General features: G+C 43.0%; 1 protein-coding gene across 5 annotated transcripts in view; it reads right to left on the bottom strand.

Annotated features, from left to right (window-relative positions):
• Positions 1-27,717, bottom strand: part of Atp8a1 (ATPase phospholipid transporting 8A1) — a 209,039-nt gene that overhangs the window by 89,508 nt on the left and 91,814 nt on the right. For all 5 annotated transcript variants that reach the window (XM_041671068.1, XM_041671072.1, XM_041671070.1 and 2 more), the window contains 3 exons: positions 23,665-23,734; positions 16,568-16,652; positions 14,877-15,016 (listed from right to left, as the gene is read on the bottom strand). In XM_041671068.1, coding sequence (XP_041527002.1) covers positions 14,877-15,016; positions 16,568-16,652; positions 23,665-23,734 — 295 coding nt within the window. The remainder of the gene's footprint in view (positions 1-14,876; positions 15,017-16,567; positions 16,653-23,664; positions 23,735-27,717) is intronic.

The following is a 27,717-nucleotide window of genomic DNA, read 5'->3' as shown; positions in this document are numbered from 1 at the left end:
TTGTGGGCTGCAGAGTGAATGTCGTGCTGGCAGGCATGAAAACATTAATCTTCTTATGTTTATAAATCTGTTAAAATCATTCGCTGACCAGGTGCACTGTCAATGAGTAATAATATTTTAAATTATTTTTTCCCCAAGCTGTATGCCTCGGTAATGGGTATCAAATGTCCAGCACGCCATGTTATAAACAGATATGTCACCCAGGCTTTGCTGTCCAATATACAGAATATAGGCAGAGAAGATTCACTGTAGTATAACCCTCGAAGGCCCAAAGACTTCCAGAATGGCAAATGAGTACTGGTCTACCTTAGCTACCAGATGTATTGTCCCAATTTGTCCCTTAGAAATCCGGCACTGAACATAGCGGACAATGAGGAATACTGAGAATTCAAGAACAATTGCAGTGGGTTTTTGATCCTACTGCACGTACTGGCTTTGTGGGAGCCTAGGCAGTTTGAATGCTCACCTTACGAGACCTGGATAGAGGTGGGCAGTCCTTGGGCTTCCCACAGGTCAGGGAACCCTGATTGCTCTTCGAGCAGATGAGGGAGGGGGACTTGATCGGGGGAGGGGGAGGGAAATGGGAAGCGGTTGTGGGGACGAGGCAGAAATCCTTAATAAATAAATAAATTTAAAAAATAAAAAAAAAAATAAAAAAAAAAAGAAATCCGGCACTGATTTCTACTCTCTAGCTATGAATGCTTTGGGTGGCTTCTTTTTCTGATTAGAAGCTTGCTTGATCCTCACTGAAAATCTGTTTGCTGATATAGAAGTCTTCATCAACTATCTCCACTAGACCTTCTGGATACCTTGTTGCAGCTCTTGCATCAACAATTGCTGAATGACTTGGAACTTCCATGTATGGAGATGGCCTCTTCATTTAAAGCACTTGAGCCAACCTGTTGGCTTTGAACTGCTCTCCTCACCCCTATCTGCCTTCACAGAATTGAAGAGGTTAAGAGCTGTGTTTTGAGAGTGAGAATTCTGTCACAGACCCACCCATGCCAAGAGCTTGCTTTGAATTAGGCTTTGGCTCAGAGGAATGCTTTAGCAGGTTTGATCTCCTAACAAACCACAAAGACGGTCTCCACATCACTGTCAGGATATTGTTTTGCTTTTGTATCATTCATGTGTTCGTTGGAACTGGACTTTAACTTCCTTTAAGAATGATAGTCACAACTAGGCTACTTGGTGAGAAAGACCAACTTTCAGTCTTTCTTGGCTTTAGATATACTTTCCTTGTTTAGTTTAATAGTCTCCAGCTTTTGATTTAAAATGAGAGACACCCAACCCTTCCTTTTGCTTAAGTATTTGGATGTGACAGCAGAGTGAATCTACTTCCAATATTTGTAGCTCAGAGAATAAGGGCCATGGAGAGGGAGGGAGATAGAGGAATGGCTGGCTAATGGAGCCATGAGAACACACACGTTTATTAAGCTTATGGTGTTTCAAAACAAGTACAACAGTGAAGGGTTACGGAATACAGATTATCATAAGAAATGCAATAATCAAGACAGGTCTGGCTATTATGCAACATCGCAAGAACTACCAAGACTTAACAGTAAGACATGTTGTGAGCACATGCCAGACTTGCAGGTAGTTTATGCCTGCATCAGCCCGGGGTGCTTCTAGCGGAAACTCTAAAAATGACTTAGGAGAAGGTTTGGTTTTCCTTCCATAAGTAGGTGTGAGGTAGGTAGTGACTGGGAACTCAACCACATCTCCACATTCAACTCCACAATTCATTTCCCAATGTCTCAGAGTGGTTGCCCTGGGAACAACGGAAATGGCAATTCTGAAGGCAAGAACAAGGAGTCAACAGCAAATCTATCTGCTTCTCATTTGGAAAACAACTGTTTCTACACATTCCAACATATTTCCAAACAAAGCCAGTTGGCCAGTCTATGTTATAGGGCTGTCACCAATTATGCATTTAGTTTTTCTAGCCTCCATGGTGGATATGCCAAGGCAGATGGATGGGTGGGACTGAGTGCTAAATTATCTCGTCAATAGCCTCTTCTACAAGGGACACACAGAGGGCCAAGTGTATGAAAGGTGCTTGCATGGTATGTTTATAGCTATAGCTCCTCACCTTCCTCAGTCCCCCCTCTAGTGACACCTGACTCATACAACGAAGCCAAACTCAAAGTTACTGCTTCTTTTCCCTTTCTGCTCAGAGTTCAGCTAACTCTTACATGTTTTCACGTACAATACAGATTGAACACGTACCATGGAAGAACCTGAAATGACATGCAACCTGCATGTGTTTGAGCACCAACAAGATACCACAAGTGAGAAGGAAATCCTATACATAACCTCAGGTAACAGGTGGCAGTCAAAGTGTAGGTACAGGATGCGGATGGTTAGAACACAAAATCACTTTCAGACTTGTAAGTGAGGAGTATATGGAAGAAATGAATTCCATATTTAGATTTGGGTCTCATTTCTGAAGAATCTTATTATGTAGACAAAGTTCCAAACCTGGGAAGAAAACCAAACCAAACCAAACGAACAACAACAACAAGAACCAACTCTGAAACACTTTTGGTCCCGAGCATGTCTGACTGTGTTACAATCAGGTGTTAGAATGTGGGACTCTGGAAGGATTGCTGAAATACAGGATCACATCATTTATCTTTGCATCCAAATGACATCGAGAGTAAGCACTGGGTATGTTCCCTAAGTGACAAACAAGACAGAATCCAAACCCAAATGTTCCAAAATATTGCTACCATTGAGACCTCTTTATTGTCAGTATGTTCCAAGTCCCCTGAACAGCTATCAGACACATCTGGTATGTGACATTTAGTATATGACACAAAAAATGGGAATTCTTTTTTTTTTTAAAAGAAGACAGTATCATTATATTATCTCTAATAGGAAGCAGATTTGAAGTCTATCATACCCCGATGAATAATTATCACTGAGGTCAAGGAGAAGAGGCAGGAAGGCTCACTGTCAGCGAGGCAGCATCAGTGTTGCTGTATCCCAACGTGCGCACAGTGCCTCCATCAGCTCTTGCATCTACTTTAAGGCATTTGCAGTTACATCATTCCGGCTCACATCCTCTCGAGGATAAAGATAGAGCTCTGTTCAAATTTTAAATTTTCTATGGGGGCTTGATAAGGTCTTTTAATAATCACAGAGATTGTTCAGAGACAAAGCCTTGAAAGTTTCTAAACTAGAAAAAGATTACCTTTCGTAATGTGTTTCACAAAACACTGGGTAACTAGATAATTGGTGTGAGTCAAGATACGGGACACAGCCATGAGAACTGTATAAACACACACATTTGTGTCGTTCCCAGCTCTACTCTCGGGGGGAAAATGAGCTCAGAAAGTATATAGGTACAAATTACCACACACAAAGCTATAAAAATAAAATGACTTCACCGGAGAGATCATGAAGAAATCCTGTTTGAAAAAAGGCAAGAGTCTGGTTTTATACGGCAAAGGAAAACATTTTAACCTACGCACAAAAAATATAAAGAAACAGGGATGTAGGGCCAGTCAGGTATGTGGGGAAAGGTGATGAGCAGGCCAGCATGGTGTGCGGAAGGTGGCTCTTCTCACAGGAGTTTCTACAGGTGTCATGACCAGTTCTGAGCCTTCAGCAAAACGACAGTGGTCCTAACCCAGGTGTGAAGACACACTACACCCCAGAGGCTGCTGTGTCCCTTTATCCTGAGTGCCCTGAGCACGGCAGTCCCCACCGTGAGTGGAGGGCTCTGCAGACGCCTTTCCTTCCTCTCGGCATTCATTGTGAGATTAGGATCTTGACTGATAGGCTGTTTTGCTTTCGGAAATTAATATCTTTAGCTACACAGCCGTCATTAGAACAGAAAAGATGTGAACTTTGCGTGCTTTTCCTGATCATGGCACCAAAGTGTTCAGGCGGTAATCAATTTCATCCCAAATATGTATTACCTTACACAGATGGCCATTAATGGCCACTGTGGGAATTACATATTCAGAATGTGTTGAAACACCAGGAAATTCCCATGGTATTCATGGAATGGAAAAAAAAAAGCCTAAACGCTAATTTTCCTTTCAAAATGTCACCATGCCAAAAGTTAGAAAGGGCCAGGTTGATGACTCTTTGACATAATGCACATTTATTTATCACAGGAAAGTCGTGAAATAATACTTAATTACCCACAAAAGCCCTCAAAAATCTCATTTTTTTCTTTAGATGTTTCTAAAGTATGTAGTCTCTCTTTTTTTTTTAAAAAGGAGATAAATGCAAAATTTCTACCTCAGTGAAAGTAAAAACTTTCATAAAGTATCTTTAAAAACTCCAAGTATATTCCGGTAACACATATTAAGGTGGATATAGAAACATTGTTTTCCCCCCCCAATGTATGTATACTTTACTAAGTAACAGGCCTCCAATGTGCCCTGCATTTTCATATTAGCAAGTAGGTCATCAGTGCTTAGATACCGTATTTGTGTTATGTTTTCGAATGAGAACAATACAATAATCACGCTCATGTCAACTCGCACTTCTAAATGCAGCACGGTCTGTTTGGGCATCTGTTTCTCTGAAGACAAAGATACAATACTGATATGCAGAGCTTTACCCCTGGAGGAAATACAAACATAACCAAGCAAGACACAGGAGCCCTAGTGTCAACGTGAAAGAGGCTGATGGTAGGACAGCGAGGATGGAGAAGCACCCAGCATGGCCAAAGCAGAGAGAAGGCTACAGATACCGGTAAATGGTTCCCATTTGGGATCGGGAGTTATTGACTTCAGGGGATCAAATACACTATCTGGATTCAGAGAGGAGCAGGTGAGCCATGACATCAGGAGGAGAGCAACAGAGCAACATGCCCAGAGGAGCCAAGCGGGATGGAATCCGACTTGACATCAGTCCCTTAAACACTTGCCTTGAGCAGTACTCTGCTCCTGAAGATGCTTTCCTGCCCCATTCCCAGTCATCCTGGTAGGTGAATCGCGCCTGATTCCCTCTTACACATGTAGATCCGGTTTCACGGTTAGGGATTAGCTCCTTTGCACAGGCACACTCGTGTCCGCTTTCACTCATTCATTCACTCTTCATTCATTCATTCACTCATGACACCACGCAGGGAGATCAGAGCAAGATATCGGGAATACAATTGTGAGTTCCTTCCATTGAGGAATTATAATTTTTCAAGCAAGCCAGCCTGGTGGCTCATGACTGCAATCTCAGCACTCAGCACACCAAGGCAGGAGGACCTGCTGTGGATCTGAGACTAGGTGGGGCTAATGTAGGGAGTTTGAGAGTGAGATCCTATCTCAAAATGGGGGGGAAAAAACTTATTGGAAATGCCTGTTTCCCTTAACCTCTGCCTGCCTTGCTCTCACCTTGGCAGGCATTAGAACCGCTAGGGGCGCAGTGGCACACCCTGGGCTCCACACCTAGGATTTCTCATTGAAGGGGCTCGTGGGAGGCTAGGGGGATGTGCAGTTCCCCATAGTGTTGCTGGTTTGAGGACCTCCATTGTAAGAACTGCTGGAACTCTCTATGGAGACAAGCCTGGCTGCCAGCTCAGTGATCCACCTGCTTTCTAAGTGCGGGATTAAAGGTGTGAGCCATCAGATAGAACTTGATTTCGTCTCTCTGAAAGGACATTTTGACTATTGAAAAGTCTATTATATGACTATCTATTAAAACATCAACAATAAAACCTCCACTAAGGTTGAAAAAAAAAATCTGCTGGTCAGAGCCAGATTGCCAACCTGCTTTTCTCTAAACAATAATAAATAGTTCAGCGTTTGAAGGGTCACAATTCTTTGCAGCAACATAACTCTATCATGATAGCATAAAAAGTGCCAAAGACAGTACGTAAACAAATGGAGAGAAATGGGCAGAGGGTAGGTGCGGCCGTTGATCTGGCATTAGCAGATCTGTGGATACAGAGGCTTGCAGTTGCCCCTCTCTGCACCCGAGTCTTCTTGGTTGAATACGCTGGCTGTTTGCTTGTTTAGCATCTGCCTTTCTCCTAGGCCTAGCTTCAGGTCTTCCATTCCCAGGTCCTTCCCCCTTTGTGCAATCCTAAACTCCAGGAAAGGCTTCTTAACTACAATATAGAGTTACCACCAGAGAAACATTGCGTCACATTACAGGAATGCTATGTTTGGGGACTGAGGAGATGGCTCCCTGATAAAGTGCTTGCTGAGCAGGCAGGAGGACCTGAGCTGGACCCCCAGAATCCATGTAAAAAACTAAAACTAAAACTAAAAAAAAAAGAGTTGGGTGAAGATGCATGTTTCTAATCCCAGTGCTTGGGGAGGCAGAGGCAAGAGGATCCCTGGGGCATATTGGCCAGCCAGTCTAGCCCAATCAAGTAAGTTCGAAGCTAGTGAGAGACCATGTGAGGAAAAACATCCAAGACTGTCCTCTGCCATCCACACATACATCCTTGATTACACACAGACACAGACACAGACACAGACACAGACACACACACACACACACACACACACACACACACATGTGTTTAGTACTCTGTACTTACAAATGATCATAATTGATGATGACAGGAAAGAAGTACCAGCCTAGCATGGCTACTTCAAAAGCAAAATAATAAAACAAACTCTATATGATATAAGCTTGAATTCCTCTAACCCTAAACACTGAACTAAGAGTTAGGAAAACAGCCAGGAGACGTGAAGAAACAAAAGGGATGCTAATTACAGGTTACACATGCAAAGACAGGGCCACAAGGAAGCAGATCTTGTTTGAGAAGCTGTCATTTACCCAGTACAAGAACAATACATGCAATGTAGCGGGGTGGGGAGGAATATGAGACTAGAGGCCCCAGGGAAGGAAGGCTGAAGGGCCCATGTGTTATGGTAATGACAAAGCCAAAAGGGTATGTGGGGAAGAATTTTCAGTAAGGGAGACACGAGATCAGCTCTGCATTCTAGAAAGATCACAAGTGGCCAGCCTGGCACGGAAGCTTGGTGACTCAGGGGTCAGTTAAGAGGCCACTGTTTTTCAGTTTTAACTGCAGTCATCCTGGGATCTGGATGTGGCTGGAATGCTCAGAGCTATACCACAAACTGCTTCTCAGGGCCAGCCAGGCTTTTCTGTGTTCTGTACTATGCAGAAGCAGGGGCCTCTGGGAATTTGCTTCTCAGCATCCGTTAGCACGCCATGTTGCAGTTTCATTTACAAAGGAGCTCCTATGTCTTTCCCTTTTAGTGTAAGCTGGGCTACAGGACTAAAACCAAGGACATGAGTTCACTGGAATGACTTGCTGACTGCTTCTGCAGACATCATGCAACTGGTTAATTCTTCTAAGGCCAAGAAAAAGGCTATAACTTGATTTTCTTTTTTGAACAGAAATCACATTTGAACTCATAAAACTAAGAACTTAGCAAATAAGACCAGAACTTCACACACCCAGCTGAAAAGACTCAAACTTTGAGAAGCAATTGGGTGTAGCTCTCCAAAACAACTCATCTATCTTATCTGGGTCAGAAGATAGTGATGCCCAGTGTTGAAGGAAAGTCTACCATGGAGTGCTTTTAAAAAGGGAGCTGTCATACCAGAAACGGGGAGCATGTGACCAGAAATGACAGGAAATCACGAGCATTCGAACTAAGATCATAAGTTGAAGGGAAAATCACAAAAATCGTATGTCCTCTATCTATCTATCTATCTATCTATCTATCTATCTATCTATCATCTATCTATCTATCCATCCATCCATCTATTTTAAGAGTAGGGGTTCCATCCATCCATCCATCCATCCATCCATCCATCCCCCCATCCACCTATCTATCTATTTTAAGAGTATACCACAGAGAGTAGGGGATCCACCCATCCATCCACCCATCCACCTATTTATCTATTTTAAGAGTATACCATGGAAAGTAGGGGATCTATCTATCTATCTATCTATCTATCTATCTATCTATCTATCTATCTATTTAAGAGTATACCACAGAGAGTAGGGGATCCATCTATCTATCTATCTATCTATCTATCTATCTATCTATCTATCTAAGAGTATACCACAGAGAGTAGGGGCTGCCTCATTTGCTAAGTGGAAAACTCCCGAGTAAGTTGATGCCCAGTCCTTCCCCAATGCTGGGCTAACGACTATGCAACTGCCACTTGATTATGTTTGATTTTTCAAGTCTCCAATATTTTTACACACTCTGTTTTCTTCTAAACTGAGTTGGCAGTCTAATGTATGGACTCTTAACATGAGACTGGAATTAAGACAGAACTTTGTTTTCAATCCCTGTTCTGCTGACTAACATGGATCTATGTCCTGTATCAAGTAACCTAAATGACCCGGGAATCTACTTTCTCAACAGCAAGAAAGAGAGTAAAATTACGGGTTTAATAGGATTCTTCTGGGGGGAATGAAATTAGATAGATCATCTCAAACTGTTTTTGTATAGTATATTAGGAAAAAATCTTGAGTAACATACTTGCTCATAATATTAAAAATTATATGCATGGTGAATTATAAAAAAGATGAGATGAATGTAGTCAGAAGTTCCAACATTTTCCTGACCATCCTAATGGACAACCATCTTGTACATCCACTCTAGGGAGCTCTAGACAACTCAGGGTATCACGGAGTTGGGGTTAGGGGTGCTGTAGCCTGACTGGCACGTGTGAAGCTGCGAGTTCGATCCCTGACCTGAGGGGGGGAAAATCAGGCAAAGAGTAGAAGATTTGCAGCTTAGTAACTGTTAGAAAAGGGCAGGGTTGACAGGCAGATGGGCTGCCAAGCTGCAAATGTTCTCAAGCAAATAGTAAAACAGGAAACTACTGGAATTCTAAATCCCATGGTCACTAGGACATCACATAAACTTTCATCTAGCTGTTAGGGCAAATGAAAGTGGCGTTTGCAGCCACCAAGAATAGACGTGGTAGTTTTATCTGGAGAGGCATTCCATTGTAATTCAAAAGTCTCTGTGAACCTGGCAGCCGGCAGCGCTCAAGAAAAACTCCTGTTTTCCATTAAGTTCGCTGTTTCTCTAGGAATTCTCGAAGGCACTTCTGGCTACACGCTGCCAAGGGCACAAGGCTGTTGGAATCAGTCACATGAATGTCACGGTTGGTCTACATTGTACCACATTAAGGCAATCTATAAATATCCTCAAAATATCAACTACATTTTTGGGGAGAAAATAAAGGCAATAAGGAAAACAATATCAATAAAAGATCATGACTTTGATATTCCATCATAATACCTTGTCTCCGTGCCTGGGCTCTAAACCTTGTCTAGAATTACATTCTCTCTCTCTCTCTCTCTCTCTCTCTTTCTCTCTCTCTCTCTTTCACAGTGTGCTCTTCCTCTCCAGTTACTACACGGGAAGCAGAGATTTTTTTTTTTTTGGTTTTTCGAGACAGGGTTTCTCTGTGGTTTTGGAGCCTGTCCTGGAACTAGCTCTTGTAGACCAGGCTGGTCTCGAACTCACAGAGATCCGCCTGCCTCTGCCTCCCGAGTGCTGGGATTAAAGCAGAGATTTTTAATCCACTCCCATTGCAACGCTTCAGAGTCCATCACATATCAGAGACCAAGTATTTGCTGCTGAGTGTCTTTAACCATCTTCTCCTTATGTTTATATATAAGTAACGTGGAAGAGTGTTTAAAAAAACGAAAGAGCCGGGCGGTGGTGGCACACGCCTTTAATCCCAGCACTCGGGAGGCAGAGGCAGGAGGATCTCTGTGAGTTCGAGGCCAGCCAGGTCTACAAGAGCTAGTTCCAGGTCAGGAACCAAAAGCTACGGAGAAACCCTGTCTCGAAAAATCAAAAACCAAAAACCAAACCGAACGAGCCTATATTTCTAAAGAAAGAATGACATAAAAGTTAGCTGCTCCTTTTCTAACACACTCCTCTACTGATCCTTAGTGCTGTCACCACTGCTGCCCAGGTCATCAGTGCTTGGAGAGCACACGTGAAATCATAACTAGGGGGCAGGTTTTCATCAGGAAAGCACTTAGTAGGCGCTAGTTTCTGCAGAATTTACTTAATTGAATAATTCATTTCTTCATCCGATATTTACTGAGTGATTAACACAGGCCAGGTGTAGTCAAGCACTGGGGACAGGGTGATGAATATGGTAATTATGGCCACCGCCAGCGTGAAGCTTCAGTCTACTGCATGATCTACATTAATCACAAAAGACAAAGCAGGGCAAGATGCTGCCCAAACTACAGCATTCTGATTTCACTCCCCAGCTCATAATGAAGGATCCCCTGACTCAAATGTTCACTTTGAAGAATGCATTTCCCAAGTCACGACTTGAAATAAAAGATAAAACTTTTATTACCAGGGAAATACTGTGTTCTGTTAATTTTAAAGAACACACATATATATGTATATATACATATATATATATATATATATATATATATATATATATATGAGCATCATATGAGGTTAAGGTAAAAGTAATTTATGTGTCTTAGAAATACTAGAATAAAATGAAAGAGACAGATTACATTAAGAAGGCGAGAAACTTCATAGAGACAATCACTAATCAACTACAAAACCTTCTCATTATTGTTACCTATAATTCTTCCTGAGCACATATAAATAAATTGGATCGAAACTTAAGTTTGTTTTAAAGCAATCTGATTTTACACCACGGAGCGCACACCTGAAGCAGTTTCATAAGTGGCACGCTGAGTCTGAATATAGGGCCTGTCCTCCAAAGGAAAACAAAAGAGGTCAAGCTTGGCGTCTGCAGAATGAGACAACTGTAAATTCTCTCAGGCGGTGACGAAGAGAGAAGAGGAGGTGCTGCAGTCCACAAAGTGGGTCAAGAGCAGAGCGGGGAGGGGGGGGGGGGCTGCCAGGACTCCAGCCCCCCACATCTCAACCCTCTCAGCTTCCAATTGTTGAGGAACTTGGCCTTCCCTATACTAAGTGTCACCTTTTGTCTTGTATTCAGTAACAAGGTACCAGTAAGCAGTTCTTGAAAGAAACCACAGTATTAGAATTATTATTCTGAAGAGGAATGCAAATGCTGGCACCCAAACAACATTGTCTTTGAACAATCATGAATAAATTTTACAGATAGATACTAAAATCCCAAATCTTCTGTAACAATAACTGTCAACAGAGAGGGCAGTGTCTGGGAACATATTTGAGCCTCCTATGTTCTGTTCCGTGTAGTGTGGTCCTGGAGGGTAAATCTGGTGCATTCTAAGATATAGATACTCTGTAAGAAATGTAACAGGGTCACAGCAAAGGATAAGTGTCAGTATTCTCTTGGATGTGGCCTATTTGTATCGACTTAATATCCATCCATCCATCCATCCATCCACTCATCTATCTATCTATCTATCCATCCATCCATCCATCCATCCACCAACTCACCCACTCATCCATCTATCCATGTATCCATCTGTCCCATCCATCCACCATCTTTTTGAAAAAGAGTCTCACTATGTAGCCCCAGCTGGCGTGAGCTGTCTATGTAGACCAGGCTGGCCCCAAACTCACAGTGCTCCCCCTGACTCTGCCTCCTCAGTGGTGGGATTAAGGCAATGCCACCACACCTAGCCACATATTTTTAAGCTTATGCAGGAGTTATAACCCCCCGAAGGAAAAAGGCTTTAATTGAGTTTTAAAAACCAAGTTACTAGTTTGGACAAATACTGGAGGGATATGAGACTTCACAGAGTTTATAACTGCAGCTTTAATGATGCTGTAAAAATGTCACTTGGTCCGCCATACATGAAAACTGTAGTTCTTTAGGAGAAGCTCTACAAATCTTTCCAATTTAGAATGTTTTCAATGTAACACGATTACTGTGTCCATGGCATCTTGCATCACTAATTCAAACATGCTCAGAAGTATCTTGCATGACATCGATGATCTGACCCTTTATAAAGCACGTTTCTAAAACAGCCGCGCACAGATGTAACATGATACGGTTTTCAGACTGTACCCAGTGGAGCCCAGAGTCCTGGGAAGCCCCTTGCGGACCACCATGAGCAAGGTGGAGGCAGAGAGAACAGTGGGGGCTTCTTTCTGCCCTCAGGCTAACTGGAGCAGCACAGCTATCATCAATTGCATACCTTAGGATTGAGCCAGTGTTTTGTTTGGAAAACGAACTCTGCTCTAAAAAGAAAGAGAAAAGCAAAAACCACTCTCACAGTTTAGAAATGAACTGCCTTCGACTCTCAGTCCAATACCACTGTCTACATGCTAATGGATTCCAAACACAAAGGACCAGAGTGCAAAATCAGTGTGTCTCAGCCAAAGAAGCTACAGCGGATGAAATAAACACCTAAGGAACTGGTGGCCTCTCTGTTCAAAGGGTCCCACTAGGCTGTTTGCAAGGGGGGCAGTAACCACAGCTTCTGAGTGTGAATCCAGCTGGTTTTAACAGAGAGGGGACATTCCGGCACATAGGAGAACCATCTTGCTCAGTCTCACATGTGTGGAAATCCTGCAGTCCTCACGAGAATGGGACTGGCTGACACTTTCCAGAAAAAAGAACTCAGGCACCTGGACCCCTGTGTTATTTTTCCCCAACTTTGCCTAGCCCCCAAAGACTACTGTTGTCCTGTATCTGGCAAAACAATCTTTGGAGAGCCATTTCAGAAGCTTCCTTTAGACAGAGAGAGTGGTCCTTCCTCCAAGTTCCTCACCTAGGGAATCTGTGCAGAGCACGGTGGTGTCTAGAGGCCTCAGGGAGCTGTCCTCCATCGCTTAGCCACCCTGTGGTCTAGCTGCCTTGATCTTTTCAGTGAACGTTAGTTAAATGAGAGCCTGAAGGAGAACCCCATGTTAGGAGTAGGAAAGCACATAAAACCCGCAGGCTGGCTGAGGACGGGACCCAGTCTCCCCACACGTCTACATCTTAGATTTCTCAACATGCGGCTTATTACAAATGTTAAAACTCAGTTAGCTTTAAATTGCTCCCCCCCCCATTCTTTTAAAAGGCAGTCTTAAGGAGGTTTCTGTATTTGTATACTATCCAAGTGTGTGTGGGAGGGAACAAGTTCCCAGGAAACTTAAATTTTAATATAACTCACGATCGCCATCTGCTGGACAAATATTGAATGTGTATTCCAGTTAAAAGTGGATTTTTTTTTATCATAGGTGTGTATCTCTAGGTGTCTTCCCCTTAAATAATAAATAATAAGCATAAAGGGGCATATAATATTCCTTAACTTATGTAATAAACCAGATACTAACCCTAAGGTAATTGCAGTGTATTTTGGAAACAGAAGACTATCTTGAGTTTTATATGTCAGAGAAAACCACTGCAGCTAGAACAAGATGTTCCCTAGTGTTACATAAAGGGAAGGGTTGTGGGGAGTGGAGTGGGGTGGGTGTGAGCGAAGGGGAACAAATCCTGGGAGGTCTTGGTGCTAGTTGCCTTCCAACCCAGGAAGTACCCAGTTTCACGGCAGAGAGGAAAAAACATCAGCCTCATCCACCTGCAGGCATGACCGGGTGGACCGCATTTCAGAGGCTCCCTTGATCCCATGCTGCACCCCGGAAGGGTGAGGGGAGACACTGAGGGAATCAGGTAACTGGGCAGTGACTGAGTGGCAAGGTCAGGCTAGAGCGAGGGCCCTTGAACACATCAGAGCACAGGGCTCTGGCTAATCCTCTCCTGAACTCTGCGACCTTGGTTCAGGGTCTTAGTCTCTCTGTCACCTAGATTTCTTCATCTGTAAGTAGGGACAATTAGCTCCTCAAGAGGATTAAGCATGTTAGCAGATCAAAGTGCTCCTACACCACTAGCGCACAGTAAGGACTACACAAAAAGCTTGCTGTCGTTCCTTCAGGACACAGGAGTTCTTGCTGCCGTATCAGGCTATCTACCACCGTCAGCCCGAACAGACTTGATTTCTTTAAGCATAAAAAATCAAGGTATTTGACAGAAATGGCGAAGGACACAGCGGGTGCAGCCCAATGCAGCTCCAGTGCAGGAGAAGGCACTGGGTTCTCTACAAATCCTCAGAGCTGCATCATTTCATATTACACAAACATATCAATAATAAATGTACGTGTTGTGTCTGTGCTCGTATATGAAGATCTGTGTGTGTGTATGTGTCCACGTGCACGTATGTTCTCATGTATATGTGCCTGTATGTATGTCTCTGTATATGTAGATCTCTGTGTGTGTATGTGTCCACGTGCACGTATGTTCTCATGTATATGTGCCTGTATGTATGTCTCTGTATATGTAGATCTGTGTGTGTGTGTGTGTGTGTGTGTCCACGTGCACGTATGTTCTCATGTATATGTGCCTGTATGTATGTCTCTGTATATGTGTCTGTGGGGGCACATGTCCCAAGTCTTTAGTGATACAGAAGCAGTGACATACACTGGTCAATAGTTGCTAGAGTAGCCAAATCATGACACAAAACTGGGAACAGTGAAGATCTATATATAACAATACCTAGTCCTTGGGTCCTTCAGCAAGATTTTGGACCATATTAAGATTTACTGGTTGCTGATCTTGAGGACCAACAGTGAAGTCTTGTGAATACCTGAATGGGGCTTAGAAAGATGCAGGTAGATAATAAAGTAAAAACAGGCTCCCTGGGATTGTGACTTCTCATTCCCAGAAAGCACTGTGAGGAGAACTTGGCGACACGAAGGGCTAATAAGGAGAAAGAAAGGGCCCAGGGGCCCCATAGCATACCCAAGCCAGCATCCATCGAGAGAACTCCACCTTAGCCCCTTCCCACCCCAAAGGGATAAAGCTGCTTCTTTACCTTTCTCTGGAGGTTTGCCTTCTGTCTTTCCTGGCCCATGCCAGGAAATGAACTCAGCAAACCCTAGACCAGCCACCTACTACATAGCCTCTTCTGATTCTACTGGTCCCCCGGCAAGGAAAGACTGGACACCTGTGGAAATGCCCTTTCTGTAGGCGACAACGCCCCGCACCTTCTCAATCAGCTCGTAGCTCTCCTCCAGCTTCAGCAGCCTGTTCTGCACCGATGTGGATGCTCGCTGGTAGACAGCCCGCCACTCCTCGAAGTCACTCTCAGAAATCTCAGCCACAGCAAAACACAGAGTCCTCAGCCCTGCAAGAGGCAGCATGCCCAGCACACCACACAAGACCGAGTCACACGTCTGACGTTTCCAATACTTAACAAAATCCAATTTTGAGTAGTCTTCCAAATCAAATTGTTGACATGTGACTTTATGATACAAACCTCAATATTAAATGCTTAGAATGCACTTTCAGCTTTTAAATTTTGTACCTTGCTTACAATTCCAAGCCCCTTTAACCCTTCCTCCACATCTAGGGTCCACCCAGATGAAGTCCCAAACCCAGAAGGTGGTTCACACTCTTCAACTGTCTCCCCATACTTCGTGCCATTCACTTCCTGGGACATAGGGGGTTCTCTGCATTCATTGGCCAGGGTATCCATTTTACCTCCCTTTCCCCAACACCCCTTCACTGTCTGCAGGACAGCTCTACCTCCTGAGAGAGGAGCAGAGTTACTGACCACCGGGTCACTCGGTGGAACTTAAACCTTCAGGCTGTATTTCCAGCAGTTTTTCTTTTCCTCTTTTGGGAACGTGGCTGGAGACTTCCTTTGGGGCAGCAAAGGGAAAAGAAGTCTCTTTCAGCCCAAGGGCAGAAAGAATTGGGTCGTGATGGGGGCCAAGACAATTCAAACAGCGGAACCAGAGCCTGGTAATACTGCTACCAATGTGGCAGAGTCCAGACCTCCAACTAAAACCTGTGTGACCTGAAACTAGGAGGCTTAAACCTGGCATACCCAGGTGGGGGATGTGGAGGTTTCTGAGTTCTTGCATTCTTGGGAACTTGGAGAACATTATGCCCTGCTATTCTGAAACGGATTATTTACTTACTTAATTTGGTCTAATGTTTTTAGAAAATATCCTTATCTTTTCAAAGACCTGATTATGAAGAAGCAAGGACTTGAGCAGGGGTCGGGCTAGCTGAAGCAGGAGTGAAAACGAAGGTTGATGATTTACACACTCAGTGAATGCCGCCATCAAGTGCGGTAATACGATCATACACATTCTCCGATTAACGGACCAGAAGGCTGGATGGCCCTCTTCCACTTTTTGTATCCAGAACAATTGTTTAGACCCTGTATTGCTGGCCTCTTACATCTTCATCTATTTCAGGAGGACAGTTACAGGGCAGATTTTATTTGCCATAGACTCTTGGGTCTCACACAGACACTGGCTGGGGTTCAATAAAAATAATAAAAAAATCAGATTAGAAGTTTACATAATAATATAGGTATTTATTTCTTTTTATTATTCAGATTATGGAAGCTCAGTTATTTAATTTTTCTTAACTAATTCCATGAGATACAAGGTAAAGCAATTTAAGTGGTATTCATTCTAAAAAGTAATACAGATTTAAAGGCTTTACTAGATCAAATAGGGGCCAAAGTGTCTTGGTATTTTAGGTTTTTTTTCTCCTTAAGAAAAAAACTTGTGGGAATAGTGCATAGGAATATCTAAACTATCACCAATAACCAATAATTCATCTAAGAAATCTGGAAGTGAAACCGCCAATGACCCTGCAAGATATCAAAAGTCCATGATTTCTTCGTGTTTCAATCAAGTTCTATTCATAGAATGCTCACCTTCTGTAGCAAACTGTTCTAAATGTTTTAGGGTGATTTCTTTGTACTTTGAAGTCTCTGCAAGCCGTTCATAAATGACTGTGTCCTGGAAAATAAGCAGAAGGTGCGGTGGATTAATTAAGTATCCTGGATGTAATAAGACTGAAGTCAGCAATGTCATTAGTTGCGAATCTGTACAAAAACTCCCAGTGTTTTCTTTTAAGCACAGAATTTTTTTTTTTTTTTTTTTTTTTTTGGCCTATGAGTAACAATGATTCCCAAAGGCAGGAAGGAATACAGCTGGACCTGTGGGTTTGCATCCATGGATTCAATCAATCACAGGCAGAAAATGTAATCTGGCCTGTAAGGTTGGGTCTGCAGAGAACATGCACACACATTTTCTCGGGATAATTCCATAAACAGTACGAAAACGTTTTCCACATAATGTTTACGACACAGTAAGAATTGTAACTCATCTAGAACTGGTTGGAAACCCAGAGAAGGAACTGGGCCTGGTGGCCTTCATTTGTAGCCTTAGCGCCTGAGAAGCGGAGCCACTAAGTGGCTGAGAGGGCTATCCCTGGAGGTTCTGTAGAATTTCGCGAATCGTATTTAGCAGAAAATGGTCTAGGCTCAGGGAATAATATTGGGTGTGTTTGCCCGACAAAGAAATCTGTCCTATGCAGCTCCCCGATGAGTTGGAGCCTCAGTGGCTATGTGTATACATAAAACTTACCCAACTATAGACCCTTCCAGGGACAAGAGCACCTTTCTGGGTCTGTCCTCACAGAGGGACACACTCGAGGAGGCACAGTAAGAGGCTACCAAATGTGTTGAGACGTTCAGTGGGGACACATGAGGACCTTCAATCCTGGAGCTGCTTCAAACGGCTGACATCTCTGTGTCTGTGTCTAGCTTTAAAACTTGGTTGACTTAATTTGTAAATTAAAACTCCCGAATTAAAAAACAGTATTATTTCTTTGAAATTGCCATACAGTGTGTTTTGATCCCACTCACCCCTCCTCCGAACCATTCAAAAGTCCCGTTGGCTTTAGCTTTATGCGCCATTTACTTCCCTCTGCTCTTTTCTCCTTTATAAATTGCCTATTGTTCCTTCAGTTATTCGCTGGCTTTGGTTTAATGTCTTAAAGAACGTCAGTATTCAGCCTTCATGACTTTTTATTAGACCAGGAAAAAATAAATCATTTACCTGCAATTACTCTCTCGGTGGTAGTACCCACCGTGGGGTTTCCAGGCTCGGGCCGAGATCTGGAAACTGACTAATGGAGTATGATTTAGAGCCCTTGAGAGAAACACAGCCAAGTGACCTCAGAACAGATGGAATGGCCCAAGCCCCAGTTATGAATTTCTTTTCATTTTCCAGTAGTGGATGGGAAGGGAAACAGAGAAGGAAATGACAGTTTGCGATCCCGGCTCTTTCCTGGGAGGGAAAGGAGTCACTTTGGAGTTCTTGTTTTTTATAGTGGTTCATGAAAATTTCCACAAGGCTAACAGGGGCCATTTTCAGAGGAAGAAAACCTTTTAAAAACTTGAAAGACAGAAGTGGTAAGTGAAAGAGGAGGGAGGTTGAATTCCGCAGTATGTCTGAACACACTGGCGCTCAGAAGAAGCGATTCATTGACCACATTCTTTGTGGTATTGAGAAAAGCAAGGGAGGGGATGTGGCCTTCTGCAGCACATACAGGTTTCCAAACAGTCTTACAAGTAAAGAACTTGCAAGTAAAGAACTAAATACTTAAGTATGCCATGCTTTTAGGAGTGAAAAAAAATTCCTCCTTAGACACTAGAAGAGGTATATGCCATCGGTTCAGACTTAGAAGTTATGAAAGCTCCTCAGGGAACTTGGTTATCTTGTACCCTGGCCCTCAGTAAGGAAAAGTTGGAAAACCACAGTGACCGGACTATTGTAGATGGCACGGCACAGCCAAATTATTATTACTATGGATGGGTCCGAGGCTTTGAGGAAACTTAAACCCGCAGTTAATCATTCCTTTTTGGTGATCATTTACTCAAAAAACTGTTTTCTTCTTGCTTTTTATCTTTTTGCTTTTTGGAGACAGGGTCTCAAGTAGTTCAGGCAGGCTTTGAATTTATTATGTAGCTGAGGACAACCCTGACCTCTGATTTTCCTGTTTCTACCTCCCAAGCACTGGGATTAAAGACATGGGACACCACCTCTGGCTCCTACTGTATTTAAGACTAAAGTTCAAATTCAGCTCTATGTATACGGACATATTTTTGTGCATGTGCATGTATGCATGTGTGTATTCATATGCATATGGACGCCACTGGTCAGCCTCCAGTATCGTTCTTCAGGAGCTAGTCACCTTATTTTTGTGAGATGGGGTCTCTCACTGGGTTGTGGAGTTTGCCTGTTGGCTATACCGGCTGTTTAACAAAGCCCAAAGATTCTCCATCTCTACTTCTCCTAGAATTACAAGTTCACACTATTTATTGTTTACTTTTATGTGGGTTTTCATGATCAAACTTAGGTCCTCATGCTTGTATGCCAAGCATCTTACCTACTGAGGTATTTCCTCAGCCCCAACCAAAATATATTTAAAAAAAGAATAAACTCTCTGTGTAGGGTTGAGGTCTAAGGAATGCTAATGATGGGAGAAATAGTCTTCCCCAGGGAAGATCACACCATTTGGCTATCCAGTACCAAATGGCCAGCCCTAAAAACATACTGTAGTGACTAAGAATATCCCCCATAGGTCTATATGTTTGAATGTTTAGTCACCAGAAAGTGAAACTGTTTGAAAGGATTGGAAGGATTAGGATTGGAAGGATTAGGAGGTGTGGCCTTGTTGGACAAAGTGTGTCACTGGGGATGGGCTTTGAGGTTTCAAAAGCCCACAAGAGGCCCACTCTCCTGTTCGACCTACAGATCAAGATACAGCTGTCAGCTGCTGCTCCATTGCCTGCCACCATGGTCCCCACTAGGATGATAATGGATTAGATCTCTGCAACTGTCAGCAAGCCCCAAGACTAAAGGCTTTCTAAGAGTTTCCTTGGTCATGGTATCTCTTTACAGCAATAGAACAGTGACTAAGTGCATTCAAGTAACATGAAACAGACCGAGCAGGAATATATATGCATATATACATATGCATGTAATAGCAATGAATGAAAAAGAAGCCATGGATTCGAAAGAGCAAGGAACAGTGTTACGGGAGGGAAAGGGATGGGAAAATGATGTAACCACTGTGCCATGCTGTGTGTGTGGTGACCAAAGAACAAATTACAGGGCTGGGTTCTGTTCTTCTACCACGCAGGCCCCAGGGATTAAACTCACGTTGGCAAGTTTTAGGTCAGAACCTTTATTTAAATACCCGTTTCACCAGCCCATGACATGCTCACATTTGAATATGCACAAATATTTTCTGTGATCGGCTCCATTCAGAATTAGCTAAACTTTGCCTCTGATGTGAGAGAGAACTGCTAAACGCAGCTGATTTTAGAGATGATCTATTTTGGATACAGCAGAGAATTTTAAGAGATACCTACTTTGATATTTTCAGTCTTCTTAAGGTTCCTGTAAGATCAAGTATGTTAGTCAAGTTTCTCAAGTCTTCCTGTGGTTGAGAGTAAACTAATGATTTAGTTGAGTAAATGGTCCTTTTTCTCTAACTGGCTATGATCGCAGATGCAAACTGTAAACTGTAAATGCTTCCATTTTTAATTTAAAAATTAAGAAAGCAAGGCATCTTCCTTACAGAAACTCTTAAAAACCAGGAACTATAAATCACACGCCAGCCCAATCCCTGCTTCTTTCTACTGTATGCTGCAGGGAATTTTCAGTACTGTCTTCTAATTTGCTAACCTCAGTCTCCCCTCAATTGTGCCTAATTCAGAATTTACTTTATGATTTTAAAGACCGCTTAAGATTTCTGACTCACCTTGCACATCTACCAGATCCCCTTCCCGATGTCTTTTGAATACAAATAGCTGTAACTTTTTTATTTATCATGCCGAGCTTCCAACACCCTGAGGCAGAGCGTCTACACAGATGGTCTAATCCACGTTTCTCTGGTTATGGTGCCCTGGCTCCTCTGGTGTGAGATTTCCACACACATCCCTGGCTCTGTATTTTCTTGTACGCATGCCAAGCTCATGGTTTTATAGTCTTAGCAGGGGTTGGCATGAGTGTTTCTGCAGCCCCTTTGCATGATTAGAAAGCTCAGCACTTTGGGCTTGGCCTCAGAGTAGGGAAGCTGGCTTGCACCTGAGCTCCCTAATTGGACTTACGGCCAGCTCCATGGGAGGGAAATCATGCCTGGTACTAGAAGCCTAGCCAACGACCTGGCACTAGTGATGTTATGGATCTTGGAGGAGAACCTCCTCCTGCCACAGTTCTTAACTCCATTTTAAAACTCACCCTTTGCCCAACAGTTAAGTGTGGCTCTCACTTCCCACTAAAGGAACTTTGCCTTGTAGCAAACAGAGAAACCACAACTGGTCCAACTGGTCCCAAAGCAGAGATCAGCCAATTGTGGGAGCCCAGCCGGTCATAGTAGATACATCTACAACACAACACCTGCACCTAAGGCTCCGGGAATATCACGGTCGAGAGGCTTAAAAAGATCAGAAAGTCTGTTGTGAGACTGTGTCTTCCAGAAATGAAAGGGAAGCTAAACACTGAAGGCTGAAGTCTCAGGGGCCCTGTTAGCCAGGGTTTCTATTGCTGTGAAGAGACACCATGACCACAGCAACTCCTGTAAAATAAAACATTTAACTGGGGCTCCTTAGGGTTCAGAGTTTTGGTACATTATTGCCACGGCAGGAAGCATGGCAGCATGCAGGCAGACATGGTACTGAGAGGGGCTGAGGGTTCTACATCTGGATCTTCAGGAAGCAGGAAGGAAGAGTGAGCCACCGGGAATAAGTTGAGCTTCTGAAACCTCGAAGCCCACCCCCAGTGATACACTTCCTCCAACAAGATCCTGCCTACTCCAGCAAGGTCATGCCCACTCCAGCAAGGTCACACCTCGTAAACCTATGTGGGTCCTTTCATTCCAGCTACCACAGGCTCCACCCAAAGACAATGAACTACATGCAACCAAGGAATGTGGAGCAAAGAAGACTTGGTCTTTTCTTCAGGGTGTCTATGTGAATGTAGATCATTGCTGTGGGTGCCCTGGAGGCTGGAAGAGAATCTGGCTCCCCTGGAGCTGTGTGGGTACTAGGAACTAGACTCATGTTCTCTGGAAGGTAAGCAAGAACTCTTAACAGCTGGCTCATTTTTCCAGATTCTCTTACTCCAATTTCTTTTCCTGGGAAATCCCGGCTTCGGCACCTGATAGCCCTGTGTATAATTCCCAGCTCTCTATCATGGTAAAGCAGTGTTAGTACACTTGGCAAGCCAAGTAGAAATCCCCAAATGATCCCTGATAATCCTTTCCTTCAGCACCTGCAAACATCAATTACTAAGCCTTAAATCTCCCTTCCCAGTCTTCTCTGTGCCTGTCTCCAGCCATCCCTAGCGGCTCTTGCCTGGAAGAGATGATAAGGTTTAACCGGAACCTCTGTCTGCATCTGTTCGCAGCCCTCAAATCATCTCCCCCCAATAACAAGGAAATGATCAAGAAGAAAATACCTGCTCTTGAGCACAGGTATGGGGGCAAAACCAACACAACCCCTCACCCAAAGCCAATCCATACAAACCCTTCTGCCTGGCCCATGTTCAGCTAGTCCATGTCAATCTACAAACTACCATTGTCAAACAGTTCTTGCTGTTTTACGATTTATCTCTGTTCGGGAGGGAAAATGATACAACACGATGTTAATATGTGCAATCTCTGTGGCTAAAAAAAAAAAAATCCATGTTTTTATTTTCTGTCCAATACTTTAGTTCCCTCCAGTAAATGTTTAGAGGTAGAATGCCCAAGATTGTAAAGCGAAGGTGTGATTTGGGTGTTGCAAACCAGATGGACGTCGACCAGTGACCTGGAGGTCTTAGTTTCCTTTCACTCTCTTACTGTGCATGTTGCCATAGGAACATGGACAATCTGTACCATGTGACTCAGCACCACATCCTAACTATCTCTGCATGGACTTCCCTGGCTAGACTTAAGCTCCTCACATGGCTTAGGTCCTGTCGTCACATCTCTAAAGTCAAGTTCAAAGTCTGAAGATAAAACACTCCTGATGAACACATGTTTGGCATCTTAATCAATGGGAACACAAGAACCAAAAAAAGAAAAAAACCCTACATACCCAAATTCAGAAGACATCATGAAATAATTCTACCAAAGTGTCCTAAAACCAGCGGCATTCAAAAATTGTGTTTCGAGACTTTAAAGCCAAGGCATTTAAGGTTCTCAACAGGAATTTCAACAAGAGGTTTGGCTTTCTTAACTTTAGTTTCCCAGTTTCCATGGAACTGAGCACACTTATTGAGTCCCTTTAAAACTGTAAAATTCCAAGCTGAAATGTGTGAAGTCTTACCAGGCAAAGGGCACCTCAAGAGGAAAGTCCTGATGAATCCCAGCAAAGAATGGCTTGGTTGGTAGGGTTCTCATGCTTCCCACCACTGTAAACATGCTTTTCATTGGAAAATTCAGTGGGAATAGGCAATACTATTTCTGCCACTATAACCTACTCACATGCTGAAGCCAGCCAACAATCAGCAGTCCTATAATGTCTAAAGCAAGACAAGCAAGCAATACCAAATGAGAAATTGCAGCAATAATTGTGAGCCAACCCTCTCCTCATTTCTACGCTCTTTAGGCAAGTAGATTAAAATCGGAGTGTATCATTAGATTCTAATACAATTTAAAAATATTTTCTGTATTTAGTCATCCACTAACAGAGCTAATATAACACAAACCTCAAATATCATGTATTAAAAATTGAATTACAAAAGTAACCTATGCCAGACTTTTTCAAAGCACCAAATTTATCCAGAAGGAATTCACCATTTCACCAGAAGAGGCTGAAGGCTGTTACTATAAAACACCAACAAACGTGGATGTCATCAGTTTCACGTTAAACATCTGTGTTACATTTCCATAGCAGGATGCCTAACACGTACATTATAAACCACCGTAAATCAAAACTGTGAAAGGAAAAAAAAAAAAAAAAAAAAGACTCACAGCGCCTTTGCAGTAAAGCCGTAGCTTCCCGGAGGGAGTGCGAACCACCACCGACATTCTCTTCCTAGCGCTGAAATAAAGAGATTTCCATAATGGGTCATCATACCGCAGATCTGCATAGACAGGTTCTTGTTGGGCTTTGCAGATTTTAATGCTCAAGGTGACAAAATTAACCTGACCAAATTATGAGCCATAATCTTTCGTATATACAAATTATCTCCCGAGTGCACAGCTGGTGGCCTCAGAGAGTCACATTAGATTTTTGACATCACTGGAGTACCATCTACTGTCCTAAAGGAATAAGCCAAACAGTTCCCCAGACACCTCTAAGAGTTAATACCCATCAGAGTAGCAACATGTTTAATATGTTAATATTCGAAAATTATTTTGAGCTAGTATCTTAATAGATGATTATAGGCTACACTTTAAAAATTAAAAACAGAAACAATATTTTTAACTATATAATCACAGATAAAGGCAAATGCTAGTACTTGTAAGAAGCAATATAAACATTCATTGTTGTTTAAATGATTGTAGCAGGCCCTTTACTGAGAGGGGTACAGTCCAAGACCCCCAGAAGATGCCAAAGACTGGGGATAGTGTCAACCCAATAATGCATTTTTTTCTGTACATATATACCTATGACATGGTCCAATTTGTTAGAGTAAGCAGCTAACAACAGTGACTAAAAGAAAAATTATAATAATATATCTTAGTAAAAGGTATTTGAAACTTAGAAATTGTTTGCTTCTAGAGTTTTCCATTAGATATTTTTAGAGTATGGCTGACCATGAGGAAGTGAGGCCTAAGCCAGGGTAGAAACACTGTACGAATATGCAAACTGGTCTCGCCTACACATTAACTCAGCCCTTCTTGGCCCATGACATTCTTACTTCAGTGCTGATTTAATGGTCCCAGAATCATCAAGTTACTTCCCCTGGCAAGATCTCTAATCGCGACTGGGAAACCTCTCCTGAGATCCATCAAAGTAAGATGGCCATTGCAGAGAAAAGTCACCGAGTCCGAAGGGAATACTATGGGATGTACAAAGCAGAGGTGCTCCACACTGACCACCTGTACATTTCTTCCCTCTGCGAGGTTGGCTCCCTCACCCCTGCGAGGCCTCAGCACACATTCTTGATTCTCCAAGTCCTTCCACGCTTCCTTCTTGCTCCAGACTCTGAATTTCAGGGGCTCACCCTCAATCCCTCACGTTTTTCAGCCTCCAAAGCTGGCTAAGGTTGTTCCATCCTCCCTCGGATTTACTTGACACCAGGTGGAAGTAGTTCTGTTTTGATTAGAGCCGTTCCTTCCACAGGATGGCTAAATCGCTCACCTCACCTTCTCAGCGGCTTCACTCTGAAACCACGCAGCTCTCCGGTGAATCTGCCCCCTTCCCCTTCTATGTGGATCATGTTGATCCACAAACATGTTCTAGTGTCTCCCTTATACCTCACCGAGCAGGCATCCTCCCTTGTGAGTCACAGGTCCTTTCAACTCTGTAACTCAACTCTGGGTGAACTATGCCCTATATTCAGGCTCCACCCATCTCCCCTCCACGCCCATCTTCCCACCATTCCAAGGAACACTCAACAGATCTTTTCCAAACTTCCCCTTACCTACACTGGCAGTTGCCTCTGAACAGGTGATTATTCTTCTTAAGATTTCTCTCGGCTCTGGCCTATTTATCATTCTGCTTTTGTCCTCTGTTATCTTTAACAATAAAAACTTGATTTTATTTAATCCCCTCTTGCAATAGCTGCCCATGCTAGCTAAGCACTCTACCACTGAAGTATACCACACAGTCCATTTCTCATTTCAAGACAAGTTCTGAGAAATGGGCCTGAGATGACCTTAAACTTGTCTGCATCCCAGGGAATCTTCTTGTTTCTGTCTCCAAACTAGTGAGGATTATAGGTCTGTGCCACAATATTTGGCTAGTTCTTAGTTTGCAATCAATTCTTAATAGTTAGAATTATTTGTAATAAGTAGCTCAGTCATCAGCCTTCCACTTCCTCCTTAATCTCTATTTTATCTTCAGAAGGTCCTATTGACTTATAAACTTTTGGTATCATTTGGAGACAGGGACTACTGAACAGGTACTTCAACCATAGTTTTGGTTTTATTTTCTGGTTTTATAGCCAATTCCCTACTGAACACTTTCATCTGTATGTCTCCCAGACATCTAAAGCATAGAGTTTCCAAACATCTCATCTACCACATCGGTTCCTATTCCTATCTCTGTCATCCATGTAAAAGGAATTTCTATATACCTAGCTGTTTGAACTAGGATCCTCACCCTTCCCTTTCTTCTCTTTGTTCCTGCCCACCCCATCCAATCTATAGCCAAGTTCCACTGATCTCCCTCAAATAGGTGTAAAAAGCCCATCAACTTTTCTTCAATCTCACCACCGTTATTCTTATCCAAACTGCTAGTGCACTCATGGAGACTGACAGCATCACAATTGTTCCCCTTTCCAGGCTGAGGCCCACCCTCACTACAGAATCAAAGACTGGAAAGTCCTCACTTTTGATTTATTTTTCTCCATGGCACTTTTCATCAGCATAGAGTGTTCAAAAACCACATCTATATGCTAATTTATATGCTGTTTATATTACCTTTAACATAAACAGGGTTGGAAAAGACACTTTATCATGAAGACAGAGATGAGTGATGTATGTGGGAATATTCTATCCTAGGTAATTAACTTAGCTTCCTCCTTTGAACAGTTTGGAAAATATAGCACAAGGATAGTGTCTCAGAAGACCCTGTTATTTGGTCCTGTGGTCACCAAAGTTAGCATACAAAAGGAACTGTCTCTCCCAGGCACTGTGTAAATTTGCTTATGTAGGAGAAAGCTCAGAAAAACAGGTGGGCATGTCTTTTCTCAAACAAAGCATTGTTCTCTCCTGGGCTTTTGTTTCTGAAGTGCCCTTTGAGAGGACATACAGTCTTTAGAGATCCTGTAGTAAGACCCACTTGTCCCGTGAACACAGGGTGGCTAGGCAACAAGGCCCAATATAAGTCTGAGTAGGGTGGTATAGCTGAAGGCCTTTGCTCTAGCTGGAGTGCAAAGACATCCCCATAAGCCCCTATATTTGATACTTGGTCTTTCGTTGGAGAGCTAATTTAGGAAGTGCTAAGAATTTTAGGAGATGAGGCCTCCTGGGCTGAACGGTGTTACTGGGGGAGATGTCTTCAGGGTTATGGCTTGGTGCTCTGATCTCTCTGCCCCTGGATTCATGGGGATTTAATGAGACATGTCACAAGCTCTTGCCATTAACCATAGAGCTCCAGGCACCTTGCTCTCCCCGCCATGATGGACTGTATCCCTTTAAAACGTGAGCTAACATTAAGTTTAGTTTCTTTATGTTGTTTCTGGCAGGATCTTGTCACAGTGATGAACACTGCCAACATTATTTCTTTTTAAGAAAGGAGTGAATGAGACACTCACTTTGCTTTCTGTTCCTTCCTACTAGATGGTAATTCTTACTTCACAGAGACAAGTGGGCATAAGGAACATAAAATGAATCTTAACAATTTCATTCCACATAAATCTTGTTGCCTCTTAGTGTATCTATGATTTTAGGTCTTTAGATGCTAGAGTTTAGAACTGAAATATACCCCCAAAGGCCCCATGTATTGGAGGACTGATCCCAAAGAAGTGCTATTAGGAGGTGGGAACCTCTAAAAAGTAAGAGGTCTTTGGGCCAATGGGGGTAGGCTTTGAGGGGCATCTGTGAAACCATGTCTACTTTCTTGTTCTTTTGAGATTTGTAAGTATCTCATGAGCACTAAGGCCATCTCTGAAGACTCCATGGTAGTGGAGCCATGAGGCGAGTAGGTTTACTTCTCCCCGTGTTCCTGACTCATGTGTTACCTCACTATAGGCCCAGCATAGCTAGGCTATTGGTCATGGAGTGCAGTCTCCAAAACGTGTCAAAATAAACTCATTTTCAGGAGGTGACTGTTTCAGACACTCGATATTATATCGGAAGGCTAGCTAACATGCTAGCCGCAGGGCTTTAGTCTTGTCCTGCAGCTGGGATTCA

This window comes from Microtus oregoni, unplaced genomic scaffold (genome assembly GCF_018167655.1).
Source record: "Microtus oregoni isolate MIOR12 unplaced genomic scaffold, Mior012 000021F_ref0000039, whole genome shotgun sequence".
In the NCBI taxonomy this organism is placed as follows: Eukaryota; Metazoa; Chordata; class Mammalia; order Rodentia; family Cricetidae; genus Microtus; species Microtus oregoni.
The sequence above is the reverse complement of the archived record's forward strand: the minus strand, read 5'-3'. Positions and strand labels throughout refer to the sequence as shown.